Genomic DNA, 26,796 nt, shown 5'->3' on the forward strand with positions numbered 1-26,796 from the left:
TTTACGAAACGGGCCTTTTTTTTACCAGTTTATTAATAATTGTCTCCGATTTTCATTAAAAAATCAGGTACAAATTTTGAGCACTAGGTAAGGGTTTAGTGAAAACTAATTTACTGGCTACATACTTTCTTGGAAAATCTTTTCATTAATAAATAAACCCTGGAAGAAAAGCTGTGAAAAGGTACCATCAGAATATAGCAAGAATTTAACATAACTTTTAGAGCTGTCCTAAATTCACCCACTTAGCTATGCAGGTCCTGGCACTGAATATTGCCAACGCCTGCATAATTCCTGGCTCCTCCCCAGTGCCACCCCCTATACTGTCCTTGACCTGCCCACTTTTAACATTGTCAGTCAGAGACGATATTCAGCAGTACTGGCCAGTTTACTGCCACTGAATATTGGCGGTTGGGCGGCTTACCATAATTTTAAGCAGGCCAGAAACTCTCCTGCCCACTTAAATCGCTTTGAAAATCCAGAGTGTGTTTTTTTTTAGCAAACATGGTGCTGGTACTCAAATGTCAGGCTGTCCTTTAGGGATGGAGTGATCTCTGAAGGACCTGCACTACAAAAGCAAGGCCCCCTGCAACCAGCCACAAAATCTATGAAAAGTCAGCATTGAACCATAGGTCAGTGTTAGCAGGCCATGGAATAGGTGCTGGTAATCAGTGGTCCTTTTATTAAGGTGCGCGGAAAAATGGCCTGTGGTAGTGTAAGCGCGGGTTTTGGACGTGTGCAGATCCATTTTTCAACACACCTGTAAAAATGCCTTTTTAAAATTTTGATCAAAATGGATGTGTGGCAAAATGGAAATTGACGCACGTCCATTTTGGGTCTAAAAACCTTACTGCCACCCATTGACTTAGCGGTAAGGTCTCACGTATTAATGGGGTAGTAATGGCCTATGTGTTTCAGATGCCTTTTACCACCTGGTAGCGCCGCGCACCAGAAAATAACTGGTGTGTCTAAGAAAGCCCTGGCTACATTGGACTAGATTCTATATATCATGCATAAAAAATCAGCACCAAAATGAAATATGCCTAAGCTTATTCTAGAAAGTATGCCTTAATTTAAGCATATGTTATAGAATAAGTCTAAATTTCAGTGCGGTTTATAGAATGCGCCGAGTGACTTCCTAAGTTAGGTGCGGACTGGGTATATTCTATAACAACGCACATAGATAAAAATTATTTTCTGGCACACGTAGGGGACGTGCATTAAAAATGGTACCCAGGTGGTAACTCGGATTTGGTGCGCATTGGGTGCATGTAAGTGCTTATGTGGCTTAGTAAAAGGGCCCCTCAGTATCCCTGAGTAGTCCCTGAAAAAAGCTATGATTATAATATTTATAATAAATTGAATGCCTCTTACTTTTGCTGCTATAAATGTGCCTGCCATCAATCTCGATAACTTTGGTCTGTCTCCTTTCTCCAACCAGGTGCTCCAACAGAAACCTGTCCAGTTCCTTGTAGGTGCTGTGGAACACATGACCTTGCTCTGCCTGCAGAGCTATAGCTTGTTCCAGCAAACTCAAGTTGCCTTTCGTTTTTTCCAGATCAACTGAATCTTCTGTAGTGATAGATAAGCAGTCATCTTCTTCCTCACTTTCAGGGAAATGATTTGGAACCTCATTTTCACCAGGTTCTAAGGGGGAGTTCACAGAGTTCCTTTGTGCTGAGTTACCACTGACTATCTTATGTGGACCAAATTTGGAGACCTCTGTTATAGTGTCACGGCTGTCCACGGCATCCCTCAATTGACTCCCTGCAACGTGTGTTGGAGTTGAGTGTTCTTTTGAACTGTGCTCTTCTGAGAAGTTAGAGGAACTATCATACGCATTATCCATAATTTCGACGTTACTCTCATTGTCATCAGATAAACAAGATGACAGGTCAGTTGATGCAGTTATACCCTCTTTGCTATTAGATGACTTGACCATGTTATCTTCACTTCCATCATCACTGTCTGTTTTTGAGGACTGGATGCCACTATTATGTAGGTTGTAATTAGTCAATGCGGTATTGAATAAATCCTTTTTTATTTTTCCCAAGTTCATTAAAGATGTGACCACCAGCTCTTGGCAGTTGGTGTAATTGTCTTTATTGTGAGTGCTGTTTTCCTTAACTCCTGCATGACAGGTTCCATTTGCTGATTTCAAAATGGCTTCTTCTACTGTTACCCAAAAGAAAAAACAAAAACAAAAAACAAACTGTAAAAAAAAGTGTATTACAGAGAAACATTTTCTTAATTGAACACTATGGGGCACATTTTCAAAACAGAAAAATATCCAAAAAATGGCATAAAGCGGCAGACCGAAGTTTTTTGATCAAAACATCCCAATTGCTATTTTTAAAATCCATTTTAAAGACTTTTTAAATGTAGCTTGTCTGCAGTATTTCCAAATCACAAAGGAGCATGTCGGGGGTTTGTTGAGGGTGGGATTTGGGCATTCCCAAAACTCAGGTGTTTTCTGCCATAATAGAACAAAGCAAAAACATCCAGGGCTAAAATTTAGACATTTTCATCTAGACCTATTTCAATCACAACTAAGTCACAAAAAGGTGCCTTAAATGACTAGATGACCACTGGAGGGATTGTGGCATGACTTCCTCTTACTCCTTCAGTGGTCACTGACCCCCTCCCATCCCCCAAAGATGTGAAAGAAACAATACATACCAGCCTCTATGATAGCTTCAGATGTTATAGCCAGTCCGATTACAACAGCAAGCAGATTTATAGAGTAGCCTAGTGGTCGGTGAAATACAATGTAGAGAAGAAGACCCAGGCCCATATCCTACTCTAACTGTTACAATTGTGGTGGAAAGTGTGAGCCCACCAAAAACCTACTGTCAGAAAAGTAAAATGGTCACAAAAGTAAAATGCACTGAGTACAAAACAGCTAGGAAATGGCCTTTTTTGAAACAAAAAGATCTTTCTCTGGTTTGAAAATTGGCTGTGTCTGTTAATTGATTTTAGGAAGCCTTCAGCAAAACGCCCAAAATTGAATTTAGACGTCATATCGAAAATGTCCCTTTATATAGAAAAAGGATGGAGTCTAATTAAAGGAAAACTTTAAATGGCCTCATAATGGGAGTGAGCTTTGATGGCAGCATCAGAGGTTGGGAAGTAAGATTAATGCTGAGAAGACTCCTACAGTCTTGGTCCCGTAAATGGCAAAAACAGATCAAAATCAAGGCTGGAGTGGGCTTCGAAGGCAATTCTGCTAGTTGGGAAGTAGGATTGGTGCCTGGCTGACTTCTATGGTCTGTGCCTTAAAATTGGCAGGGAGAGACAGAGATTAAGTACACCAGTGTTTAATCGTTGTAGATTCAACTATGGACACCGTGTTGGGCAGACTGGATGGACCGTACTGGTTTTTATCTGCTAACATTTACTATGTTACTTGAAAGAAATTAATCTGAATCAATTTTGGGAGCAAAAAAGGTACCTATTAGGAGCCTATCCTATAAAGAAAAGTGTACATCTATTTTTGTTATGAAATACTAGTGTAGCAAGCAAGGCAAATAAGTGCCTAGATTTTATCAATGACCTACTATACCAACCACTGAGATGGTATAACTGCTTGAGCCTAGATTACAAAAAACATGAGTAAATTATAGTGTTATAGAAAATTATAGTATTCTATAATCTAGGCATGTAATTATATGCTCTATCCATGCTCCACTCAGACTTCATCCATGTGTACACCCACTTCTAATCTATGTGCCATCATATTTAGGTGCCATTTTACAGAAATATTGATATTTAAGTGCATATTACCCCAAATTCTATATATGGTGCCTTAAGTTATGCATGCTAATTTGGCCACATAGCTGAATTGCATGCACAACTTAATTAACAAACCAATCAGTGCCAATAATTAACAAACCAATCAGTGCCAATAATTGGCGCTTAACAACCAATTAGTGGCACTAATTGGCTTTACTTAGAATTTATGTGCACAACATTCTAGGCCCGTTCTATAATACAATGCGTGTAAATTCTAATGCATGCAGTCAAAAAGGAGGTGTGGTCATGGGCGTGGAATGGGTGGGTTGTGGGAATTTAGAAAAAATATGCGTATTATTATGGAATACACACAATCTACGCCTAACTTAGGTGCAGGTTATTTAGACCTGGTTTTAGGTGGCCTAAATGGATGCGCCTAAATTTCAGTTGCAAGAACGGTGTGTGAGCCTATTCTATAAATTATGCCTAACTTTAGGTGTAGTTTATAGAATCATGTTAACTGCGTGTTTTTTTGGTGCCAATTTTTAATTTGACCCATTATGGGGGAAATTCTATATATGATGCCTAGAAAAACATTTCCGCCTAAGCGTATTCTATAAGAGGTGCCTATATTTAAGCGTGGTATATAGAATACGTTTAATTAATATCCTAGCACCTAAAACTATGTACCTGCATTTACACCAACAAAATGTGGTGTAAATCTCGGTGTGTAGATTTAGGCACATTGGGCCATATTCTGTAACACCCACAAAACGCCCATTTCCCCATCTATAAACATGCCCTTTTCTGCCTGCGCACATTAGAATTTTGGTGCAGTGCGTTACAGAATATGCTTAGCAAGTTATGTGCATAAATTCTAATTATTGCCAATTAGTGCTCATTATTGTTTAAGTGCTGTTAACAAAGCTGATTGGCATGTTAAGCCAATTAATGGGGTCTTTTACTAAAGATTAGCTCGAGTTATCTGCAGCAAGGCTCATAGAAATAAAATAGGCCCTGCTGCACATAACTTGAGCTAATATTTAGTAAAAGACACCCTAAGTTACATGCATTGTTACAGAATATGCTTGGATTTTGGCATGGAACGCTAGGCACGCTACATAGAATCCAGGGGTATGTGCACACATATGCATATATACAGTGGGGGAAATAAGTATTTGATCCCTTGCTGATTTTGTAAGTTTGCCCACTGACAAAGACATGAGCAGCCCATAATTGAAGGGTAGGTTATTGGTAACAGTGAGAGATAGCACATCACAAATTAAATCCGTAAAATCACATTGTGGAAAGTATATGAATTTATTTGCATTCTGCAGAGGGAAATAAGTATTTGATCCCCCACCAACCAGTAAGAGATCTGGCCCCTACAGACCAGGTAGATGCTCCAAATCAACTCGTTACCTGCATGACAGACAGCTGTCGGCAATGGTCACCTGTATGAAAGACACCTGTCCACAGACTCAGTGAATCAGTCAGACTCTAACCTCTACAAAATGGCCAAGAGCAAGGAGCTGTCTAAAGATGTCAGGGACAAGATCATACACCTGCACAAGGCTGGAATGGGCTACAAAACCATCAGTAAGACGCTGGGCGAGAAGGAGACAACTGTTGGTGCCATAGTAAGAAAATGGAAGAAGTACAAAATGACTGTCAATCGACAAAGATCTGGGGCTCCACGCAAAATCTCACCTCGTGGGGTATCCTTGATCATGAGGAAGGTTAGAAATCAGCCTACAACTACAAGGGGGGAACTTGTCAATGATCTCAAGGCAGCTGGGACCACTGTCACCACGAAAACCATTGGTAACACATTACGACATAACGGATTGCAATCCTGCAGTGCCCGCAAGGTCCCCCTGCTCCGGAAGGCACATGTGACGGCCCGTCTGAAGTTTGCCAGTGAACACCTGGATGATGCCGAGAGTGATTGGGAGAAGGTGCTGTGGTCAGATGAGACAAAAATTGAGCTCTTTGGCATGAACTCAACTCGCCGTGTTTGGAGGAAGAGAAATGCTGCCTATGACCCAAAGAACACCGTCCCCACTGTCAAGCATGGAGGTGGAAATGTTATGTTTTGGGGGTGTTTCTCTGCTAAGGGCACAGGACTACTTCACCGCATCAATGGGAGAATGGATGGGGCCATGTACCGTACAATTCTGAGTGACAACCTCCTTCCCTCCGCCAGGGCCTTAAAAATGGGTCATGGCTGGGTCTTCCAGCACGACAATGACCCAAAACATACAGCCAAGGCAACAAAGGAGTGGCTCAGGAAGAAGCACATTAGGGTCATGGAGTGGCCTAGCCAGTCACCAGACCTTAATCCCATTGAAAACTTATGGAGGGAGCTGAAGCTGCGAGTTGCCAAGCGACAGCCCAGAACTCTTAATGATTTAGAGATGATCTGCAAAGAGGAGTGGACCAAAATTCCTCCTGACATGTGTGCAAACCTCATCATCAACTACAGAAGACGTCTGACCGCTGTGCTTGCCAACAAGGGTTTTGCCACCAAGTATTAGGTCTTGTTTGCCAGAGGGATCAAATACTTATTTCCCTCTGCAGAATGCAAATAAATTCATATACTTTCCACAATGTGATTTTCCGGATTTAATTTGTGATGTGCTGTCTCTCACTGTTACCAATAACCTACCCTTCAATTATGGGCTGCTCATGTCTTTGTCAGTGGGCAAACTTACAAAATCAGCAAGGGATCAAATACTTATTTCCCCCACTGTATATATATACTGTATTCTGGTCATTTATATGCATTCTTGGCACAAAAAAAAAATAGGCACCCTGTTGTAGAATGACCCCTTTTAATGTTTTATTTTAGCAAAAACTGTAGTTTTTCAACAGAAAAAAACAAGATATAGAAATAATCCCAATTGTTTTGGGTGCCAACTATACAAATGTGCCTATACAATTTGCATCCTATGAACTCCATTAAGAAGTTAAGGGGTTGGCCCTCTTTAGTACAATGCAAATATTAGAGCGAGTGTTAACACTTAATTTGAGGTGTGGATGTTATGTTCCACATACCCTGGCATAGGAATGAGGTATGTACAAAAATAACCTAGTTGGAGAAATTGCCCCCGAAGAAACACTGATGGTAGGAAAGCTAACCAACAAATATGTACATTTTTCAGACTGCTGTCTGAAATAAATGCAGACATACTGTTCTTTGAAAAACTCTTCAAACACAAGTCCACTGCTGATAGGAATCATAGGATTACATGAGGACAGCAATGAATGAGACCTCAAGAGACCTTCTAGCTCATCTTTCATTCAGCATTCTCTGTACCTAAACCTTTTTAGACAGATATTTGTCTTTTCTGCCCTTATAAACCTCAAATGGAAAATATTTTCCCTAAGTAACTTGTTTCAGTGCTTAATTACATTTGTAAGTGTCTTACAAATGCAAAATCTGTATCCCTTACTGCAATTTTAAATCCATTTTTTCTAGCCCTATTCTCAACAGAGATAGAAGATACCACCACCACCACCATGTTTTATCACCTTTCTTTATATATTCTTTATATATTTGCATAATGTTAGAACTCTCAGGTCCCTGTTTACTAAGCAGCACTAAGGGCGTGTTAGCATTTTTAGAATGCACTAATGATTTACACGCTCTAAATGCTGTTGCCCATATGGGCGACTCATCAATTAGCACGCGCTAAAAACGCTGGCACGGCTTAGTAAACAGGGCCTTCAGTCTTTTCTTCCCCAGGCTAAATATCAGCCTGTTCTTATGGATTATGGTAATTATTTTAGAAACGTATCTATGTATATACACCACATCTAAGATAAAACTATGTTATAGTATGCTGCTAGGTGTGGCCCAGTGCATGTAAATAAATAAATAAAGGGGTCCTTTTACTAGGGTATGCTAATGAAGTAGTGTGTGTTTAATGGCATGCAGCCCATAGCTATACAATGGGCTAAATGGCATTTTAACACAGGCTGAACCCATTAGTGCACCTTAGTAAAAGGACCCCAAGGGACCCTCTTACTAAAGCTAGAGTGTGCTAATGGAATTAGTGTGTGCTAAATGCTATGGGCTTCTTAGTATTTAGCATGTGCTAAGGGGCCCTTTTACTAAGGTAAAGTAGGCATGGCCTGCCTAAGGAAAGATGCCGCCTGAGGCGGAGCTTGCGTGCTGCAGCCCCCGGTCGAGCTGCCGCCCCCACGGGGGTTTTATCTGGTCGCGGTGACTTTCCAAACCCGGCAGCGGCAGCAATTCCCATATGCTGCCCTGCTGCTGCTGGCACCCGCCTCTTCCCGTTACTGCAGCTGCCTGAACAAAACAGGAAGTTACTTCTGGTGGCTGCTGCCAGGTTTGGAAAGTCACTGTGACCAGGTAAAATGCCGCAAAGCCGCCTCCTACACCCCCGAGATGCTGCTCCTAAAGAGTGACACCATGCTAAAAGGGCACTACTGCAGGACGTGCTGAGGCATCTCGCGATATTTTCCAGCTCAATATGTGCTAATTCCACACTGGAAAATATTTCCAGTGCGGGAGGCATGTCCACGGGCGGACAGTAGGCGTGCCTTCCTTAATCGGGTAGTGCGGGCACGTTATCGCGCGCTACCCGATTAGCGAGGGAGCTCTTACCGCCTCTTATACAGATGGCAGTAAGGTCTCCCGAGGTAACGGCCACATGTTAGTGAGAAAATTAGTGCACGGCCATTACAGAAAAATATGGCAAGGCAGCCATTTTATTGCTGCACTAAATGTGCCGACACCAGCGCCAGCCACTTTTTAGCGCAATTTGGTAAAAGGACCCCTGATTCCGTTAGCATCTGCTAAGCTTTAATAAAAGGTTTCCTAAAAGTCAAGGCTTTCTTGTTTCGTACGGTTTCTAATATTTCTTGATGATATATATTTTGGGGGTTCTGATTATTGGTGCTGTTTTTGCATAAAAATTACAGGCTAATGTTTATGAAAACCCTTTTCAAATGATTGATAACATGATTGTTTGATACAATTGTTTAGACCTAATCACAGATTTTTTTTTTTTGGCTGTTTTCATACAGTTGAATTTTAATCCATGGTCTCTTTTTGGTTAATAGAAAACTACTAATCTTTATAAACAAAAGGAATGAAAATTATTTACCTCTGTTTTTTAATGTGCTCATTCCACTGAAGTCAAAATGATACACTTGATCATACAGAGACAAGAAAATGAATGGTATGAATAAGCACTTAAGAGGAAAGATAAAGCTACCCGTAAAGCTACCCCAGTGTTAATAATTATGCTTTCTCTGGGGGAACCACAGGTAGTAAAAGTTGTAGGAAAGGGGTGTTCTGTTGAAAGACAATATGCTTTTATGCCTCATTCCAATCTTTGCAAACAGTGTCTCTGACACAAGCACTCAAAAAGAAGCCTGCATCATCTTTCTTTTTATAATTATCCCCCAAAATCAGCATCAAACTGGCAGGATCAAGTAAATATTGTCATAGTAACTAAAAGCATTTTTGGATGAAGGGAAGAATTTAGTCAAAACACTATCCCCTTTAATAATGCTGATTATAGACTGCGTTCTTTTGCTGGGTCCTATTCAGTGGAAACTGAAAATTTAGCATCTTTCTCCCTGAAAAACAGGCTAGATAAACAAGAGTGTATTATTTTTTGCAAGATGCCCTATCATCATTTTAATTCATACCCGAGGAACTCCAGTTTTAAATAATAAATTAAACAGTCTAAAATGCAAATGAAGTTTCTCTCAATAACACTGTTAGCTATAAAGAGAAAGTGTAAAGGGTTATGATAATTTTAAAGTATTATGAACTGCAGAAAACAAATAAAAAGCATTTTCAGTGAATATGCTCAATTTATTGAACTATTCTCTCAATCCACTTAACTACCCACATGTGTACAATAATGATTTATAGACATTATGCCTAATTATGCATATTTGGGCTGTGTTAGAGTGCCTAACAAAAGCTCTAGAAAGCAACAATTACCTCTGTTGCTTAGTTACATAGTTTAAAATATTCCTATTAAGTGCAGATTACAGGGGGGGGGGGAGGGTTGGAAAAATGCACATGTGCACCACAATGCATTTCACTTTACTGTTGCCAAACTCTCAGCATTTTGGGCCATTTCCAGTTTATATAATTGCTTGGTTCAACTGTTTGTTATACATTAAAAGAAAATATTTATTAATTATTCTTTAGAAAATGGGTTTCATACAGTGCGGAGTGACTGTTGTATTATGTGTAATGGTTTTCAAAACCTCCGTTAAGCGCTGTATCTGTCCATATTTTGATGAACCAGCCCACTGTTTTAACTTTGCTGTAATCTGAGTCTAAAGTTTAGCCTGTGTGGGAAAACCAGCAAGAGACAATGGGCCTGATATCTTTAGCTTCAGAATAAACTGTTGACAGACCCTGCTGTTTCATCCTTTTCTTGCTTTTTTCTCCCTAGATATCTGTGTGATCCTCACGCTGCAATATTTCAATACAAATTGGTCTACTTGAAAGCGAGCTTAACCTACCATTTCTTTTTCGCGAGAAGACAGAGAGGCAAAACCATGAAATTTACAGGCTGTCTCTTTTATTTTTTAAGGATGCCACTTTTCGTACTTGCCCCCGACCCTCCACATACTAGTCTTTTCATCTTGTACAAGCTCATCTGCTGCTTGTTTGACTGCAGTCTGTGTTGATGGCAGATGACAGCATACCTTTGCCAAGATCACCATTTTGATTTTTATCTGTTTAATGGGCTGGCCATAGCTTTGTCACCTGCGTCGTCTTTGCTTGTTTGTCTGCTGCAAGACCTGCATCTTTTCAATTCTACCACTAGCAATAGGAATGAAAAACTGAGAAGAAATTCAGGAAGTGAGCAAAGGTTTCTGATAGGTACTTGTGGCCTGGATTGGCCACTGAGGGAAGCAGGATACTGGGTTGGATGGCTATTATATTCTTATGTTCTTAAATAGTGTGCTTTCAATAAAGCTTATTATTATTAAAGGCAGGGAGAAGGGGTAATTTTTAAAGATTTTGCTATAAACCCAAACTCTAAATTTATGAAATCCCAAGTTAGTTATTTGTTTTGTTGGTTTGTTTGATTTTTCATTTATTTCATACCCAAAACTAGGCCATTGTACATAAATTACAGCAGTAGAGAGAAAATGTGAAATGACTTAGCAGATATACTGTGTGATGAACTTATCAGTAGAGGATACTAGGTTCCATCAAGTGCCAAATATGGTGGTGTTTTCTTACGGCAACAAGGACATGTGCCCACTAGCACACAAGTACTGTCATGAAATTATTTCACATAGACCAAAAAAAGAATATGATTTCTCCTGGTGCTCACCAGTGCTGAATTTGCAGCCTTGGCCTACTCAGAAAGATGTAGTATCCTTATGCCAGTCTACTTTACAAGCAGAAAACTCTTTAGTTGGGATCTATCTTAAAATTCTTACTGAAGAAAGGCCATAAAGCACCAGAGAGTAAACACAGTGGAGGTCTTTTACTACAATGCTTTAAATTTTGGGCTTGATGCCTTTAATGGTGAATTGTAATGTGCGACAATCCAAAAACATGCCAAATCAAGAAGGGGCGTTCCCACTATGTTTTTTTTATTGCAGGTCAGACGCTACCTGCTCCGAGTTAACATGGGAGCACTTACCGCACCTATTTAGGAGGTGGTAAGTCCTCCTGCATTAACAGTGCATTAGTCAATTAGCACACAGTTAATATAAAGCACTAGCTGGTTAACGCTTCTGCACCCAACCTCCACCCACGCTGCACCTCCTGAATGAAACATTAAAAAAAATTTAGTAATGCAATTTAACACGTGAAAACAGGCAAACTTCCATAATGTCCCTTCATGCAAGTCACCTGTTTTCTGTGCCAACCCTGCTTTAAGGGCTTAACACCCTTTAGTACAAGGGCCCCCGATATTCAGAAAAGTTGAGCATAGCAAGGAAAACAGAAACATAGTTGCAACATAGAGGGGCATAATCGAACGGGCGCCCAAGTTTTCCTGAGGGTGTCCTCACAGGATGTCCCTAAGAAGGGGCGAGGAAACCCGTATTATCGAAACAAGATGAGCGTTCATCTTTCGTTTCGATAATACAGTCGGGGATGCCCAAATCTCAATATTTAGGTCGACCTTAGAGATGGTCGTCCCCAGTTTTCGGCGATAATGGAAACTGAGTACGCCCATCTTAAAAATGACCAAATCCAAGTCATTTGGTCATGGGAGGAGCTAGCATTCGTGGTGCACTGGTCCCCCTGACATGCCAGGACACCAACTGGGCACCCTAGGGGGCACTGCAATGGACTAACTGATGCACTAACTGAACGCAAAAAGGCATGCAGTAGTCACTAACCACCTCCCACCCTGAAAAAAACAACTTTAAAAACTTTTGTTTTTTTTTTTTAGAGTATGGGTGAAGGACGTCCTTCGCTATTTATTTATTTAGATTTTGCTCACACCTTTTTCAGTAGTAGCTCAAGGTGAGTTACATTTTGCTTACACCTTTTTCAGGTACACTGGATATTTCTATGCCTCTGTCTGTCCAAAATGTGGATGTTTGTGAGAAGTACATCAATGCCTAGATGTTTCTGTGAGAAGGACATCCATGCCTGCTATGCCTCTGACACCCCTTTTATTTATTTGGATTTTGGATCACAAGTAGCAGCAGTGGGATTTGAACCAACCACCTCTGGACTGCAAGACCAGTGCTCTGACCACTAGGCCACTGCTCTACCTTCAAAATTAGGCTGTTCCTGTGGGAGGGGGACAGTTGAGAACATCCAAAATGCTTGAAAGAAGGACGTCCATGCCTTCATTATGCCTCTGCTGACACACACATACCTCCCCCCCCCCCAGGGACCTGCATACTCCCCCCCCCCCCCCAGGGATGGCCAAATTTCAAGGGACCAGAGTGAAGGAGCGGCCTAGTGGACACAGCACTGGTCTTGCAATCCAGAAGTGGCTGGTTCAAATCCCACTGCTGCTACTTGTGATCCAAAATCCAAATAAATAAATAAAGGGGGTGTCAGAGGCATAGCAAAGGCATGGATGTCCTTTTCACAGAAACATCCACATTTTAGACATCCTCAACTGCCATCACAGGGACGAGGCATAGCGAAGGATCTCCTTCACTATACTCTTAAAAAAAGGCAAAAGTTTTTAAAGTTGTTTTTTTCGGGGTGGGAGGTGGTTAGTGACCACTGGGGGAGTCAGGGGAGGTCATCCCCGATTCCCTCTGGTGGTCATCTGGTCATTTAGGGCACAAGTTTGTGGCTTGGTCATAAAAAAAAGGATCAAGTAAAGTCAGCCAAGTGTTCATCAGGGACGCCCTTCTTTTTTCCATTATCGCTTGAGGATGCCCATCTGTTAGGCATGCCCCAGTCCTGCTTTCACTACGCCTCTGACATGCCCCCAGGAACTTTGGTCGTCCCCGTGACGGGAAGCAGTTGGGGATGCCCAAAATCGGCTTTCGATTATGCCGATTTGGGCGACCCTGAGAGAAGGACACACATCTCCCGATTTGTGTAGAAAAATGGGTGCCCTTCTCTTTCGAAAATAAGCCTGATAGTTAATCCACCTGTGGATAAGAAAAGATAAGAAATATATTCCCTGATACCTGCACCAGACTGGTTCATAGTTTCCATTACATGGATGTCCCCCTGCTCCGTGTTTTCCTCATTTTCTTCTTCACATTCTATACTTGGACTGTAGTGACGTGGTTTCATTAATAAGGACTTCCTCTTGTTGACTGGATTTCCCGATGCCTGTTCCTGAGCTTTTCTCTTCTTAGCCATTGAGCAGTTGTAAGAACTATTTGGATAAAATATCAATAATTAATTTACAGTACTTTTCAGCCTTGTAATCCAAAATAAGAGTTAATTTCAGCTGTGTAGCAAATATGTAATCTCAGTTTGAATTAAAAAAAAAACAGGTCTGGAACATCTATTTCTGTTTCTCACTTGCTGCTCATAAATTACTGTCAGTATTAATTGATAAAAGTATAATCCTAAATTAATTTATTCTCTTATTTTCCCTTGTACCCAAGGCACCAGGAAAAAAGATGCAAAAATATCTGTATACTTATATTAATTCTGAGAAACTTTTGATCTCAACATTATATCACCACTCCTTTCATCATAACAAGTTTAAGATATAAGAACTGGGGAGGAGATATATGTTTAAAAACTGAGACTCAGATAAGACATTAGCAGAAATGGAGCACTTGTTTTGAACCATCTATCTACAGAATGTATCACCTAATTTAACACCCAAAACTAACACAGGCTTCACTCAGTTTGTAGTCTGCTCCACTCCTCCCTCTTCCAAAGCCTCTTTGGAGCAATTCTATAACTGGTTGCTTTCAATAAGATGCCCGGAGGCTGCATGATAAGATCCTATTGAAGAAATGTTTACAGAAATTAGGAAGACTGGCAAACTGGGTGACACTATAATAATGAGTGATTTCAATTACCCCACACTCAAAGAATCCGTGGAAATATTAATCACAATTCAACAATCACCAATTTACATAGGGCAGACCTCTACGGCTTTAAAAACACGGCTGATAGAACATCACCACTGTATCCAAGCAAAGAAATTGAGTGAACCTTTGGTAACACACTTCATAGAAAAACAGCATTCCTTTACAGAGATCCATTGTATTGTGTTGCAACAGTTGCAAGTTACTGAAAGGAAAGGAAACATCAGACGTATATTCAGATAGCAAGAACAAAGATGGATTTATGGCTTACATAAGGTAGCACCCCAGGGTTTAAATGTCGGGTTTCAATGGAAGGCTTTTCTATGAGACTGACATCAAGAGGAGATAATTAAGTTGACGTCACTAAGTTACTATAAAATGAAGGCGTTGTTTGGGAAAACCCCATCACCATTTTGATTGAGAGCGTTATGTGGAAAGTTGATTTTTGAAAAAATTGTGATAGCGTTGGAAGAAGGCAATCATCTTTGACATTTGGAGAGAATATACATTCCCCTGATGCAACCAAAGGAGGTGAAACAGGGAACCCCTGTTGGGATTGAAAAAAGTGCTTGAGATAAGTAATAATTATTTAAGAAGATATTGTGCTCAAGATATCACAGCTAGTACTAACTTTCCAAATTAAATAGACTATTCTGTGTCTCAAAATGTTTTTTGGTCATTTATAGTAACTGAATGGAGTTTTTTATGATTAATGATTGAGGGAGAGCCACCCACAAAAATGATGGTTTACCTTACAAGTGGATGAGAATCTCGTAGTGTATGAGGTCTTTTTTCTCCACTGGTAAGGTGATTGATACTCGTCACATGATCCTTCTAGAGATACAGAATAGAAGAGTGGAGAATTATTGGTGAATTGTGATTTCAATTACCCCAATATTGACTGGATAAATGTTACAGAGGTAAGATTTCTAGATGTAATAAATGACTGCTTCTTGGAGTAACTGGTCCAGGAACTGACAAGAGGGGGAGCTATTTTAGATCTAGTCCTTAGTGGACTGCAGGGCACAGGACGAGAAATTGGGTCCACTGGGGCAACAGTGATCATAACATGATCAAATTTGAGCTGATATCTGGAGTGAAGTCACTAAGAAAAACAACTGTGGCAGCATTTAATTTTCAAAAGAGGGACCAAGATAAAATGAGGAAATTTGTTAAAAAGAAGCTAAAAGGATTGGCCGCAAAGGTTAGGACTTTAAATCAGGCATAGCCAGTGTTTAAAAATACCATCGTAGAAGCCCAGACCAGATGTATTCCATGTATTAGGAAAGGTGGAAAGAAGAGCAAACAACAGCCAGCATAGTTAAAGGTAAAGTTAGAGGCTATTAGAGCCAAAAGAGCATCTTTCAAAGAAGGAAAAAAGGATCCGAATGAAGACAATGAGAAGCAATATAAGCACTGGCAAGTTAGATGAAAAGCATTGATAAAGAAGGCTAAAAGAGAATGTGGAGAGAAACTTGCCACAGAGAAAACACTCATACTAACAACTTTTTTTAGGTACATCAGAAGCATAAAGCTTGTGAGAGTATCTGTAGGAGCAAAAAGTGTACTTATAGTAGACAGATGGAATGAATTCTTTGCAACAGTTTTACAGATGAAGATGTAAGAGATCTACCTGTATCAGAAATGGTTTTCAAGGGTGATGATGCAGAGGAACTGAAGGAAATCTTGGTGAATCTGGTAGACTCAGGAAAGGAGAGCCCTTGGGCCGCAGCCATATCTAGACTGTGGCAGATGAAGTCCCCTGAGCAAGCCACAAGGCAGGAACATCAGCAGGGCAGAACCAAGGCAGAGACAAAGGCACAGCAGGAATCATGGCAGGAACTGAGGCAAGACAGGAAATTGGACTGGAACTGAGTCCAAGGCAGAAACTGAAGCATGGCTGGAACCATGGCAGGAACTGAGGAAATGCAGGAACTTGGAATGGAACTGAAGCAAGGCTGGAACCTTGGCAGAAATTGAGGCATACAGGAACTTGGACTGGAGCTTAAGCAAGGCTGGAACCAAGGCAGAAACTGAAGCCCGGTGTAGGTGTGCCCGGTGGTAACTGACCATTGCTGTGCGCTATCCGATTACCACTGGGTTAATGTGTGAGCCCTTACCACCTTCTAAATAGGTGGCAGTAAGGGATCAGGTAGTGATTGCCATGCATCAATATTTTTATTAGCGCACGACCATTTACAACTTTCATTTAAAATAATGGAAATTCCGGCTGCTGTAACAAGTGGCCTCAGTGTGCAACAATTTCACACGCCCACGCGCCTGAGCACTGCAGTACATGTGCATCGTGACAGGACCCTGGCTACCGAGCACACGTTCACTATCTCCCCCAGGCATCACACTCCACCTGCATGTTCATTGAGTGGTAGAGTGGAGATCTGAGGGCCACGTGTATGCAGTCAATGACCCATAGGACCGAGGGGAAGTCATTATGGAGTAAAAGTGGGTCTTATTATTTATTTATTTATTTATTTATTGCATTTGTACCCCACATTTTCCCACCTATTTGCAGGCTCAATGTGGCTTACATAGTACTGTCAAAGGCGTTTGCCCAGTGGGTGGATAACAAATACAAAGTTGTATAGTGATATTGTTAGGGAAGGCCTGAACAGTGCTGAGGAAGGAGATGTAGTGTGAGGTGTAGGTGAGGAAGGCATCAAGGAATTGGGACAAACAGAGATGGTGAGCTTGGTAAGGCCTTCAGTGACTGCAAACACTGACTGAAATGTACCAGTGGCAAGAAATGCAAGAGAGGCTGTAATCTTCAGGTGCAGTGGGACTGGATTATTCTTGCATGTCCTGGCCTGGTGTTGGGGCCCTAGCTGCTGACAGAGGTGCTGTATGGCAGCCCTACCAAGGCAGTACCTGGTAAAGCACTCTTGGTCACTGAGGTTCAGGAACTGGGTTCAGGGCCAAGAATTGAAGGGTGGCATCTAGCATCATGTCACTGCTCAGCGCAAGCCAAAGGTGCAATCCTATGCACAACAAATATAATTTTACTACTCTGCTATGACATTTATTGGCTGATTAGCATTTATGTATTTTGATTACAGGTGATATAGTTTATACTTAAGTTTATATTTAAAGCACTTGATAGATGTTTGTAATTTAGGGCTGTTACCTAATCCAGAATGGATTTATTACGATTGTTCTTACTTTGCATGTTTTTATGGGATGAATGCGGTTGTGTTGCTAATTATGTTTGATATAATTTACATTCACTAGGAACTGATTTGTTTTCTAATAGTTTTAGACCTAGACAGTTTTATGGCCACCATTCTCAAAACTTGATTAATTGTGAAAATGTTATGCCCAATAGGATTGAGGTATACACAAAGCCTTGGCACCTCAACTTTAGAAAGAGATCAAATCTACTAACTAGGACTCAACAAAATCTTATTACTATTGATTGTAAAGATCCAGAAGAGGTTTCTGTGGTCTCTGTTCCTTGTTTTTATCTAAATGCTAGATCAGTAAAGAATATCATTAGGGACTGGATACAGGAACAACAGCCAGGTTGTATATTTTTAACGGAAATTTGACTGACTTCTGATGAAAACCCTTTAATTCAGGAAATCTGTCCCAAAGGCTATAGATCAATTGTGCTAAGTAGGGCTATCAAAAGGGGAGGCGGTGTGGCAATCATTCTTAAAATATGATTTGATATTCAGTTATTAGATACTTTACAAATGTCAGGACTTAATTTTGGCTTGTCAGCTGAGAGATGATGCATTAACATTGAAGGATGCATTAACATGTATATTATTTTATTCTCCTCCTGGAAACTGGACATCTGTTAAGGATTATTTTTATGATTTTATTTTTTAGGAATTCAATTCATTCCATATAATTTAATTCTAGGGATATTAATTTACATTTAGAACATGGGGAAGATGAGAGAGAGAGTAGGGAATTAAGCTCTTTTCTGCAGAGTCTTGATTTTTTTTTATGGATTCCTTCCTTTCCAACGCATGTTAAAGGACATCAGTTGGATTTTTTTTTTTGGTCTGAATCTAAATTTAGTATTAATAATATTTCTATCTCTGACTGGATTTAGTCAGGGATGTTATGGTGGGATCATTTTCTTCTTCTTGAACTGGAACCAGTTTTCAAAAAGGCAGCCTAAACCGAGGATCCAATTTGAAAGTCAGGGACTGGTAGAACTTGATAAGTTTTGGGAACAATTTAAATCAAATTGGGAAGGTGGGGAGGTTCAACCATTTTTAAATAGATGGCTTACTTGTAGTAAAGAGAGTTTAGATAGTTTGGTACCTTTGCGTAGGAAAACTAGGATTGATAGAGGCAATCATAATTGAGTTGATAATGAATTATTGCAATAGAAACAAAATTGTAGGAAACTAGAATGGAAGTGGCAGAAAAATAGAACATCTGAGAACAAGCCTAATTGGAGAAAGGCTATTCACAATTATAAAGAGCTACGGAAGGTTAAAAGAAAAGATTTCTATTCTGGTTTAATGGGTACTTCAGTACCAGATGTGCACGTCATGTTTGGAATATTGAATTCTTTTTCTTGGATATTCAATCAGCCTAGGCTCAAGTTTCTGAAAAAATATCTACAGCTTCTCAATTAGCAGAACATTTAGAGATAAAAAATATTAGATCCCAATTTGATAATGTTTCTAATAGGTACTATAAAAACTATCATTCTCTTTGATACAATTTGATGGTTCTCTTTTAGTTAATCAAGATAGTTCAGTGGATGACATCTGGTCTGACTTTGAACCAACTAGGCTGGAAGATGTTTAATGCTCTTTTTGTGAAGTACAGACGATTTTACAGTTGTTTAGTTGACTGTCCAGTATATGAAATCGGCCACACTGGAGTTTAGAGTCCTTCTGTTTGACTGGATTCAATCTCAGTTAAATCTGGGATTATTCCCTACAGAACTAGTGGAAATTATAGTTACACCAACTTTTAAATGCTTGGAGTGGAGGAGTTGCCTAATGGTTAGTGCAGTGGGCTTTTTGATCCTGACAATCCTCACAACCTGGGTTCAATTCCCACTGCTGCTGCTCCTTGTGAATTTGGGCAAATCACTTAACCCTGCATTGGTCCAGGTACAAACACTTAGATTCTGAGCCCTCTAGGCATAGAGAAAGTACCTGCATATAATTTATTTATTTATTTATTGCATTTGTATCCCACATTTTTCCACCTCTTTGCAGACTCAATGTGGCTTACAGAGTAGTTGTTGTTACATAAAGAATAGCATAATCGAGAGTTAACAATTGGATATAAGAAGCAAAACAATATTGATAATAGGTACAGGTGCCATAAAGGTAATGTGGTCGAGATTTAAACAAGCAGATATAAGCAAAACATTGCTGATAATGGTAAGCGTTGATAATGGGTAGGCAGAGATGTCATGGAATATAACGTAATCGAAGTTCAAATAATTAGATATAGACAAATACATTCCTGATAGTAAGTAGGTTGTGATGTATTACATTGTTAGTAGCTGATCTTATTGGTATGCCTTGTTGAATAGGTGGGTCTTCACTGCATACGTCTAGTAGCGCTATACAAATGATAACTAGTTAGTAGTAGTTCTTAAAGATAAAAAGGTTTCTAATTCAGTCATATTTATTTATTTATTTGTTACATTTGTATCCCACATTTTCCCACCTATTTGCAGGCTCAATGTGGCTTACATAGTACATCTTATTGACGATACTTGGAATCAAAGGCAAGGTATATAGTTGGCTCCAGGGTTTTTTTTAATCAAGAGATCTTATAAAGTTAAGATGCATGCTAGTTTTTCAGAAGGATGGAAAAATCCACATGCAGTTCCTTAAGGTTCCCCTTTGTCCCCGATCCTTTTAAATGTGTTTTTGTATTCTTTGGGATTTGAAAAGAAAATAATATATCTACGCAGAGTTATCTATGGTTCAGAATGGGTTAGTTGTAATTGAGAAATGGATGCTTCCACATAAATTAAAGCTTAACACAGACAAAACAAAGTTTATATGCTTTGCCAATTCTTTTCCATCTATAATTACTGTATCTCTAATCTCCTCCCTTCCATCATGTCCTCGGAGTCTGTCGACAAGGCTGTCTCTGCTTACAATGCCACTCTCTCCACTGCTCTGGACACACTTGCATCATCCATCTCCCGTCCCACAAGGCGTACTAATCCCCAGCCCTGGCTGACCGCTTGCATCTGATACCTTCGCTCCTGCGCCCGATCTGTCGAACGCCTCTGGAGGAAATCTCGCACACATATCGACTTCATTCATTACAAATTCATGCTATCCTCCTTCCAGTCCTCCCTATTCCTTGCCAAACAGGACTATTACACCCAATTGACTAATTCTCTCGGCTCCAACCCTCGTCGTCTCTTCGCCACCCTTAACTCCCTCCTCAAAGTGCCCTCTGCTCCCATCCCCCCTCACTCTCTCCTCAATCACTAGTTGACTACTTCTGTGACAAGGTGCAGAAGATCAACCTTGAATTCACTACCAAGCCACCTCCTCCTCTTCACCCTTTAACCCACTCCCTCAACCAACCAGGGGCGTATCTGTAATGGGGCCAACGGGTGCCTGGCCCCCGTACATTTGGCCCTGGCCCCCGCTACCGCCGCCAACCCCCCAATGCCGCCAATGGAAGCCTATTGGGGGGGGGGGTGAAAAACGGCCCCCGCACTTCGGGCTCTGCCCCCCCCCTACCAGGGAAAGTCAGATACGCCCCTGTAACCAACCAACCCAGGCCTCCTTCTCCTTTTTTCCTGATATCACCGAGGAGGAAACTGCCCACCTTCTTTCCTGCTCGAAATGCACCACCTGTTCCTCTGATCCCATCCCCACCAACTTACTAAACACCATCTCTCCTACTGTCACCCCCCCATCTGTCATAACCTCAACCTCTCTCTCTCCACTGCAACTGTCCCTGACACCTTCAAGCATGCTGTAGTCACACCACTTCTCAAAAAACCATCACTAGACCCTATCTGTCCTTCCAACTACCGCCCCATCTCCCTCCTACCCTTCCTCTCCAAGATACTTGAACGCACCGTTCATAGCCGTTGCCTTGATTTCCTCTCCTCTCATGCCATCCTTGATCCGCTTCAATCCGGCTTTCACCCTCTACACTCGACAGAAACGGCACTATCTAAAGTCTGTAATGACCTGTTCCTTGCCAAATCCAAAGGTCATTACTCCATCCTCATCCTCCTCGACCTATCCGCCGCTTTTGACACTGTCAATCACAACTTACTTCTTGCCACACTGTCCTCATTTGGAATCCAGGGCTCTGTCCTCGCCTGGTTCTCCTCTTATCTCTCCCACCGCACCTTCAGTGTACATTCTCAAGGATCTTCCTCCACCCCCATCCCGCTCTCTGTTGGAGTTCCTCAGGGATCTGTCCTTGGACCCCTTCTGTTTTCAATCTACACCTCTTCCCTGGGTTCGCTGATCTCATCCCATGGTTTCCAATATCATCTTTATGCTGACGACACCCAGCTTTACCTCTCCACACCGGACATCACTGCGGAAACCCAGGCCAAAGTATCGGCCTGCCTATCTGACATTGCTGCCTGGATGTCCAACCGCCACCTGAAACTGAACATGGCGAAGACCGAGCTTATTGTCTTTCCACCCAAACCCACTTCTCCTCTCCCTCCTCGCTCTATCTCTGTTGATAACACCCTCATCCTCCCCGTCTCATCTGCCCGCAACCTCGGAGTCATCTTCGACTCCTTCCTCTCCTTCTCTGCGCATATCCAGCAGATAGCCAAGACCTGTCGCTTCTTTATCTATAACATCAGCAAAATTCGCCCTTTCCTCTCTGAGCATACCACCCGAACACTCGTCCACTCTCTCATTACCTCTCGCCTTGACTACTGCAACCTACTCCTCACTGGCCTCCCACTTAGCCATCTATTCCCCCTCCAATCCGTTCAGAACTCTGCTGCACATCTTATCTTCCGTCAGGACCGATATGCCCATACCACCCCTCTACTCAAGTCACTTCACTGGCTTCCGATCAGGTACCACATACAGTTCAAGCTTCTCCTACTTACCTACAAATGCACTCGTTCTGCAGCCCCTCAATACCTCTCTACCCTCATCTCCCCTTATGCTCCTACCCGTAACCTCCGCTCACAGGACAAATCCCTCCTCTCAGTACCCTTCTCCACCACCGCCAACTCCAGACTCTGCCCTTTCTGCCTCGCCTCACCCTATGTGTGGAATAAACTCCCTGAGCCCATACGCCAAGCCCCCTCGCTGCCCATCTTCAAATCCTTACTCAAAACCCACCTCGTCAATGTCGCCTTCGGCACATAACCATTATACCTCCATTCAGGATATCTAGACTGCCCCAACTTTACATTTCGTCCTTTAGATTGTAAGCTCCTTTGAGCAGGGACTATCCTTCTTTGTTAAACTGTACAGCGCTGCGTAACCCTAGTAGCGCTTTAGAAATGTTAAGTAGTAGTAGTAGTTAATCAGAGTTTTCAAATACTGCTAATCAAACATAACCCTGTTTCAAAGAAGATACAAAAAAATGTTGAAGAAAACAACCAAAGCACTGTTTTGTAGCCCTTTTTCCCCTCCTGAAGCAGGGCTATGAAACAAGGGGGGGGGGGGGGCAAATCTCTTGTCGAGGGTGGAAAAGTGAAGTGAATTAAGTTTCACTATTGCAAAAAATGTGGACGTTGGCACAAGTTGGTATTCATACCTGTGAACAGTGAGTCAGTGGATAGTGTATGATGCACAAAGTAGACTCCACAGCACAGATAAGTGCTTGTTCCCCCCCCCCCCCCCCCACACACACACACACATACAAAGTTCTTTTTTTGCTATTAAAACATTGTTTTCTTCAAAATATTTTGTATCCTCTTTGAAACAGGGTTATTTTTGATTAGCAGTATTTGAAAAGTTTAGAGCCTCCAGGCCTGGTTTTTGAAGCAGTAGTTTTCTCCCTTTTTTTCAGACTTTTTACACTGCTGTTTTTCTGGGCATGGTGGTAAGTCTATGATGAGATGTAATCTCACCCTGGACAATTAAGACTTGTTATGTTTAAATATAATTATTTTTGCTGTGACATAACCAGGTTTCAAGCAGATTGTGGTAACCACTTTCATTGATGTTATTTGTACAAGTGTATGCCAATCTATATGTATAAAAGTGATTTATATGCAAGAATGCTTCTAAAATAAGCATCATTATGTATTTAAAAAAATAATAATAATGTACTTTTATTCTCTGGGTCTTATTTGGTTTATGAGTTGTGTTTTTCTTCATGCCTTGCTATATATTTTTTGGATGACTTTCTTTTACATTGTGCCAATAATTTTATTATGTTTATTATACCTTTGTTTTACTGTTTCACTGATTGATGTTTGATATGATCTGTATTGCCATTTTCAGCCATGAAGAAAAAAGTACCATTAAACAAGAAATACAGCAGGCATTTGTATTGTCTGCCGTAGGCTTATTTTCCCTCACAAACCTTCTCCAATATCACTTAAATAACATTAAAGGGCATCCTGCTGGTCATTTCCCTACTTCAGAGTGAACTCTCTCCAAATCCTGTTTCTCAACCAACTTATTACCCAGTCTACATTTTTTCTTCAAACTCCCAGACTAGCATGCTTGTTAACTAGTTTGTGTGAAATGCTTTACTAAAATCCAGATAGGTCACATCTACCACATTCTCTGATCTAAGTAAAGCAACTTATAGTTCATAATTGTTTGTTTAGCTTTGATTACCTAAATTTGGGGCCCTTTTACTAAGGCACGTAGGCACCTATGCGCATTCAGTGTGTGTCAAATTGGCACTACCGCCTGGCTATCGCATGCCCCAGATGGTAATTGCATTTTTGTCACATACTCAAAACATGCGGTAGAAAATATTTTCTATTTTCTACTGTGGGGCCCTTACCCAGCAGTAATCAGAATTTGTCACGTACTGCACGCTTACTGCCCGGTTAGTGCATGAGACCTTACCACTAAGTCAATGGGTGGCGTTAAGGTCTCAGGTCAAAAATGGACGCCTTCTGGTTTTCATTTTGCTGCATGTCCTTTTTTCCAGGCGCGTCGAGGAAATAGACCAGCGCGCGTCCAAAACATGCGCCTACAGCAGCGCTGGCCACTTTTGGGCACACCTTAGTAAAAGGGCCCCTTTGTGAGTAAGTTCTAAAGTGTACTCAGGAGCAACGTCATAAAACAAGTCTCCATGGAACAAGGGTGGAGGCATGGCCTTTCAAGGGAGGAGGTGGACACGGAAACACTAATTGCATTCAAGAAAGCATAGGATAATCACAGAGGAAACCAAGATGCAAAGACATGAAGGGAAGCTAGAAATCAGCTGAGGTTTATGGAATGAAACTGGGGAGACTGTATGGTCCTTTGGGTTTTTCTCTGCTGTCTTTTCTCTTTGTTTCTACTATGTTAAATTATTTTACTAATTTCAATAGCAGTTATCACATTCCAAAACGTATTCTATTTTATCAGAATATCTCATGATATTGAACTCTGACATTTTAACAGACAATGCAGCCACTCACATTGGTGTAGTCACATCATTGAGATTATAGACATTTTCAGTGTGATGCACTGAAAATGTATTCCTTTTCTATTCCTAACTGTTAACTCTACCCCTATTTCGCTGAAGGAATGTTTCAGTGATAAAATTTTATATTTGTTTCTTACACTCTGATATGCTGCATCTGCTTGTTTGTTGAGGAACCCCAACTAGTATGTTAAATGCTAGACATATAGGGCTAGATTCTATATATGGCACCTAAAAATCTGTGTGGAATTAAGCATATTCTGTAAAATGTAGGCGCAGTATATAGAATATGCTTAGTTGATACTGTAGCACCTAAATCTACCTGTGTGCATTTATGCCAAAACCTGGTGTAAATCTATGCACATAGATTCAGGCGCACTGACCCATAATTACACACAGAAAATTTGAAACGCCCATAAACATGCCCCTTTTCAGCTACGGGTGGTGATTTTGAACTGTGCGCTTTGCAATTTAGGTGAAGTTCTTTACAGAATGCACTTAGTGATTTCCACGCATAAATTGTAATTATTGCCAATTAGTGCTCATTATTGCTTGTTAAGTGCTGTTAAAAATACTGATTACCTTGTTCTGCCAATTCAGTTACGCGCGTATCTCTGTGAGGAATCTAGGCACCATATATAGAATCCGGGGGATAATGTAACTGTTCTCCTTATTCATTTCATAACATCTAATAGTTTTGCTGCTGTTCATCAGTGGTCTATTTGTCATGGAACACTGAATCAGCTGTCAAGGTTATTTGGTAATTTCATGTCCATAAAAATGCTTGTCCCTCTTGATATAATAATAATAATGCTCTTGTGAGCAATCTGGGTAAGGTAAGGTTTGGTTTTGTGTTTCACCCAAACTATAAATGAGAACATTTGGAGGAGAAAGTGTTGGGGGCGGAGTGTTAGCCATTAAGGAAACTGCATGAAGGTTGACAGAAAATCTCAGAAGTTTTAAACACATATATTTGGGAGCAAGGAGGAGGAGAAACAGGGTATTAAACTGCCTCCTGGATGCCCCTGGCAGTAGGTAAGGATTAGAGAAAGAGCTGGCAAAGCTTATTCTCCAAGTCCATTTTAATAATAGCTTATGGACTTTTAGGAAGTTAGCCAAACCTTTTTAAAATCCTGCTAAGCTAACTGCTTTTACCACATTCTCTGGAAACAAATTCCAGAGTTTAATTACACATTGAGTTACACATTGAATGAAGAATATTTTCTCCAATTTGTTTTAAAATTACTACTTAGTAGCTTCATTGTGTGCCCCTAGTCCTTGTATTTTTGGAAAGTTATGGCTCTTTAGGTTGGAAAAGAGGCGGCTGAGGGGGGATATGATAGAGGTCTACAAAATACTGAGTGGAGTAGAACGGGTAAATGTGAATTGATTTTTTTACTAGTTCAAAAAGGACAAAAACAAGGGTACATTCCATGAAGTTACAAGGTAATACTTTTAAAATGAAAAAGAGAACATATTTTTCACTCAATGAATAGTTAAGCTCTTGAACTTGTTGTCAGAGGATATGATAATTGCGTTTAGCATATCTGGATTTAAAAAAGAGTTGAACAAGTTCCTGAGGAATAATCCATAATCTGCTAGACACAATGAAGGCCATTACTTATCCCTGGGATTGGTGGCATGTAATCTTCCTACTCTGGGATTCTGCCAGGTATTTGTGACCTGGATTGGCCACTGTTTGAAGCAGGACACTGGGCTAGATGGACCATGATGGCTGTTCTTACGTTCTTAAAGACTTTTTAAAATTTAAACTGTGTAATGCTGTGAGAAATAAAGACCCTCCATTGCAAAAGCAATGTACAGAAGAAAGGCAAAAATCTGGTGGGTGAAAGGTAGCAGTTACAATTACATTTCTGTATCTCTTCAGTACTACATGTTAGCTATCTTGGAGCCATAAATGATACTGAACCAAACTGAAGCACAAGAATATATATATTCCAGCACTCAGAATTAATTCACACAAACCTCGAAAGCAACTGGTACTAAGAACGTTGGCTAATCTGG

General features: G+C 40.8%; 1 protein-coding gene across 1 annotated transcript in view; it reads right to left on the minus strand.

Moving 5' to 3' along the window:
• The window catches only part of ST18 (ST18 C2H2C-type zinc finger transcription factor), a 353,913-nt gene that overhangs the window by 245,800 nt on the left and 81,317 nt on the right, over nucleotides 1–26,796 (minus strand). Inside the window, exons 4-5 of the mRNA XM_030190140.1 lie at nucleotides 13,357–13,550; nucleotides 1,372–2,169 (exon numbers count right to left, since the gene is read on the minus strand). Coding sequence (XP_030046000.1) covers nucleotides 1,372–2,169; nucleotides 13,357–13,550 — 992 coding nt within the window. The remainder of the gene's footprint in view (nucleotides 1–1,371; nucleotides 2,170–13,356; nucleotides 13,551–26,796) is intronic.

This window comes from Microcaecilia unicolor, chromosome 1 (assembly GCF_901765095.1).
Source record: "Microcaecilia unicolor chromosome 1, aMicUni1.1, whole genome shotgun sequence".
NCBI lineage: Eukaryota > Metazoa > Chordata > Amphibia > Gymnophiona > Siphonopidae > Microcaecilia > Microcaecilia unicolor.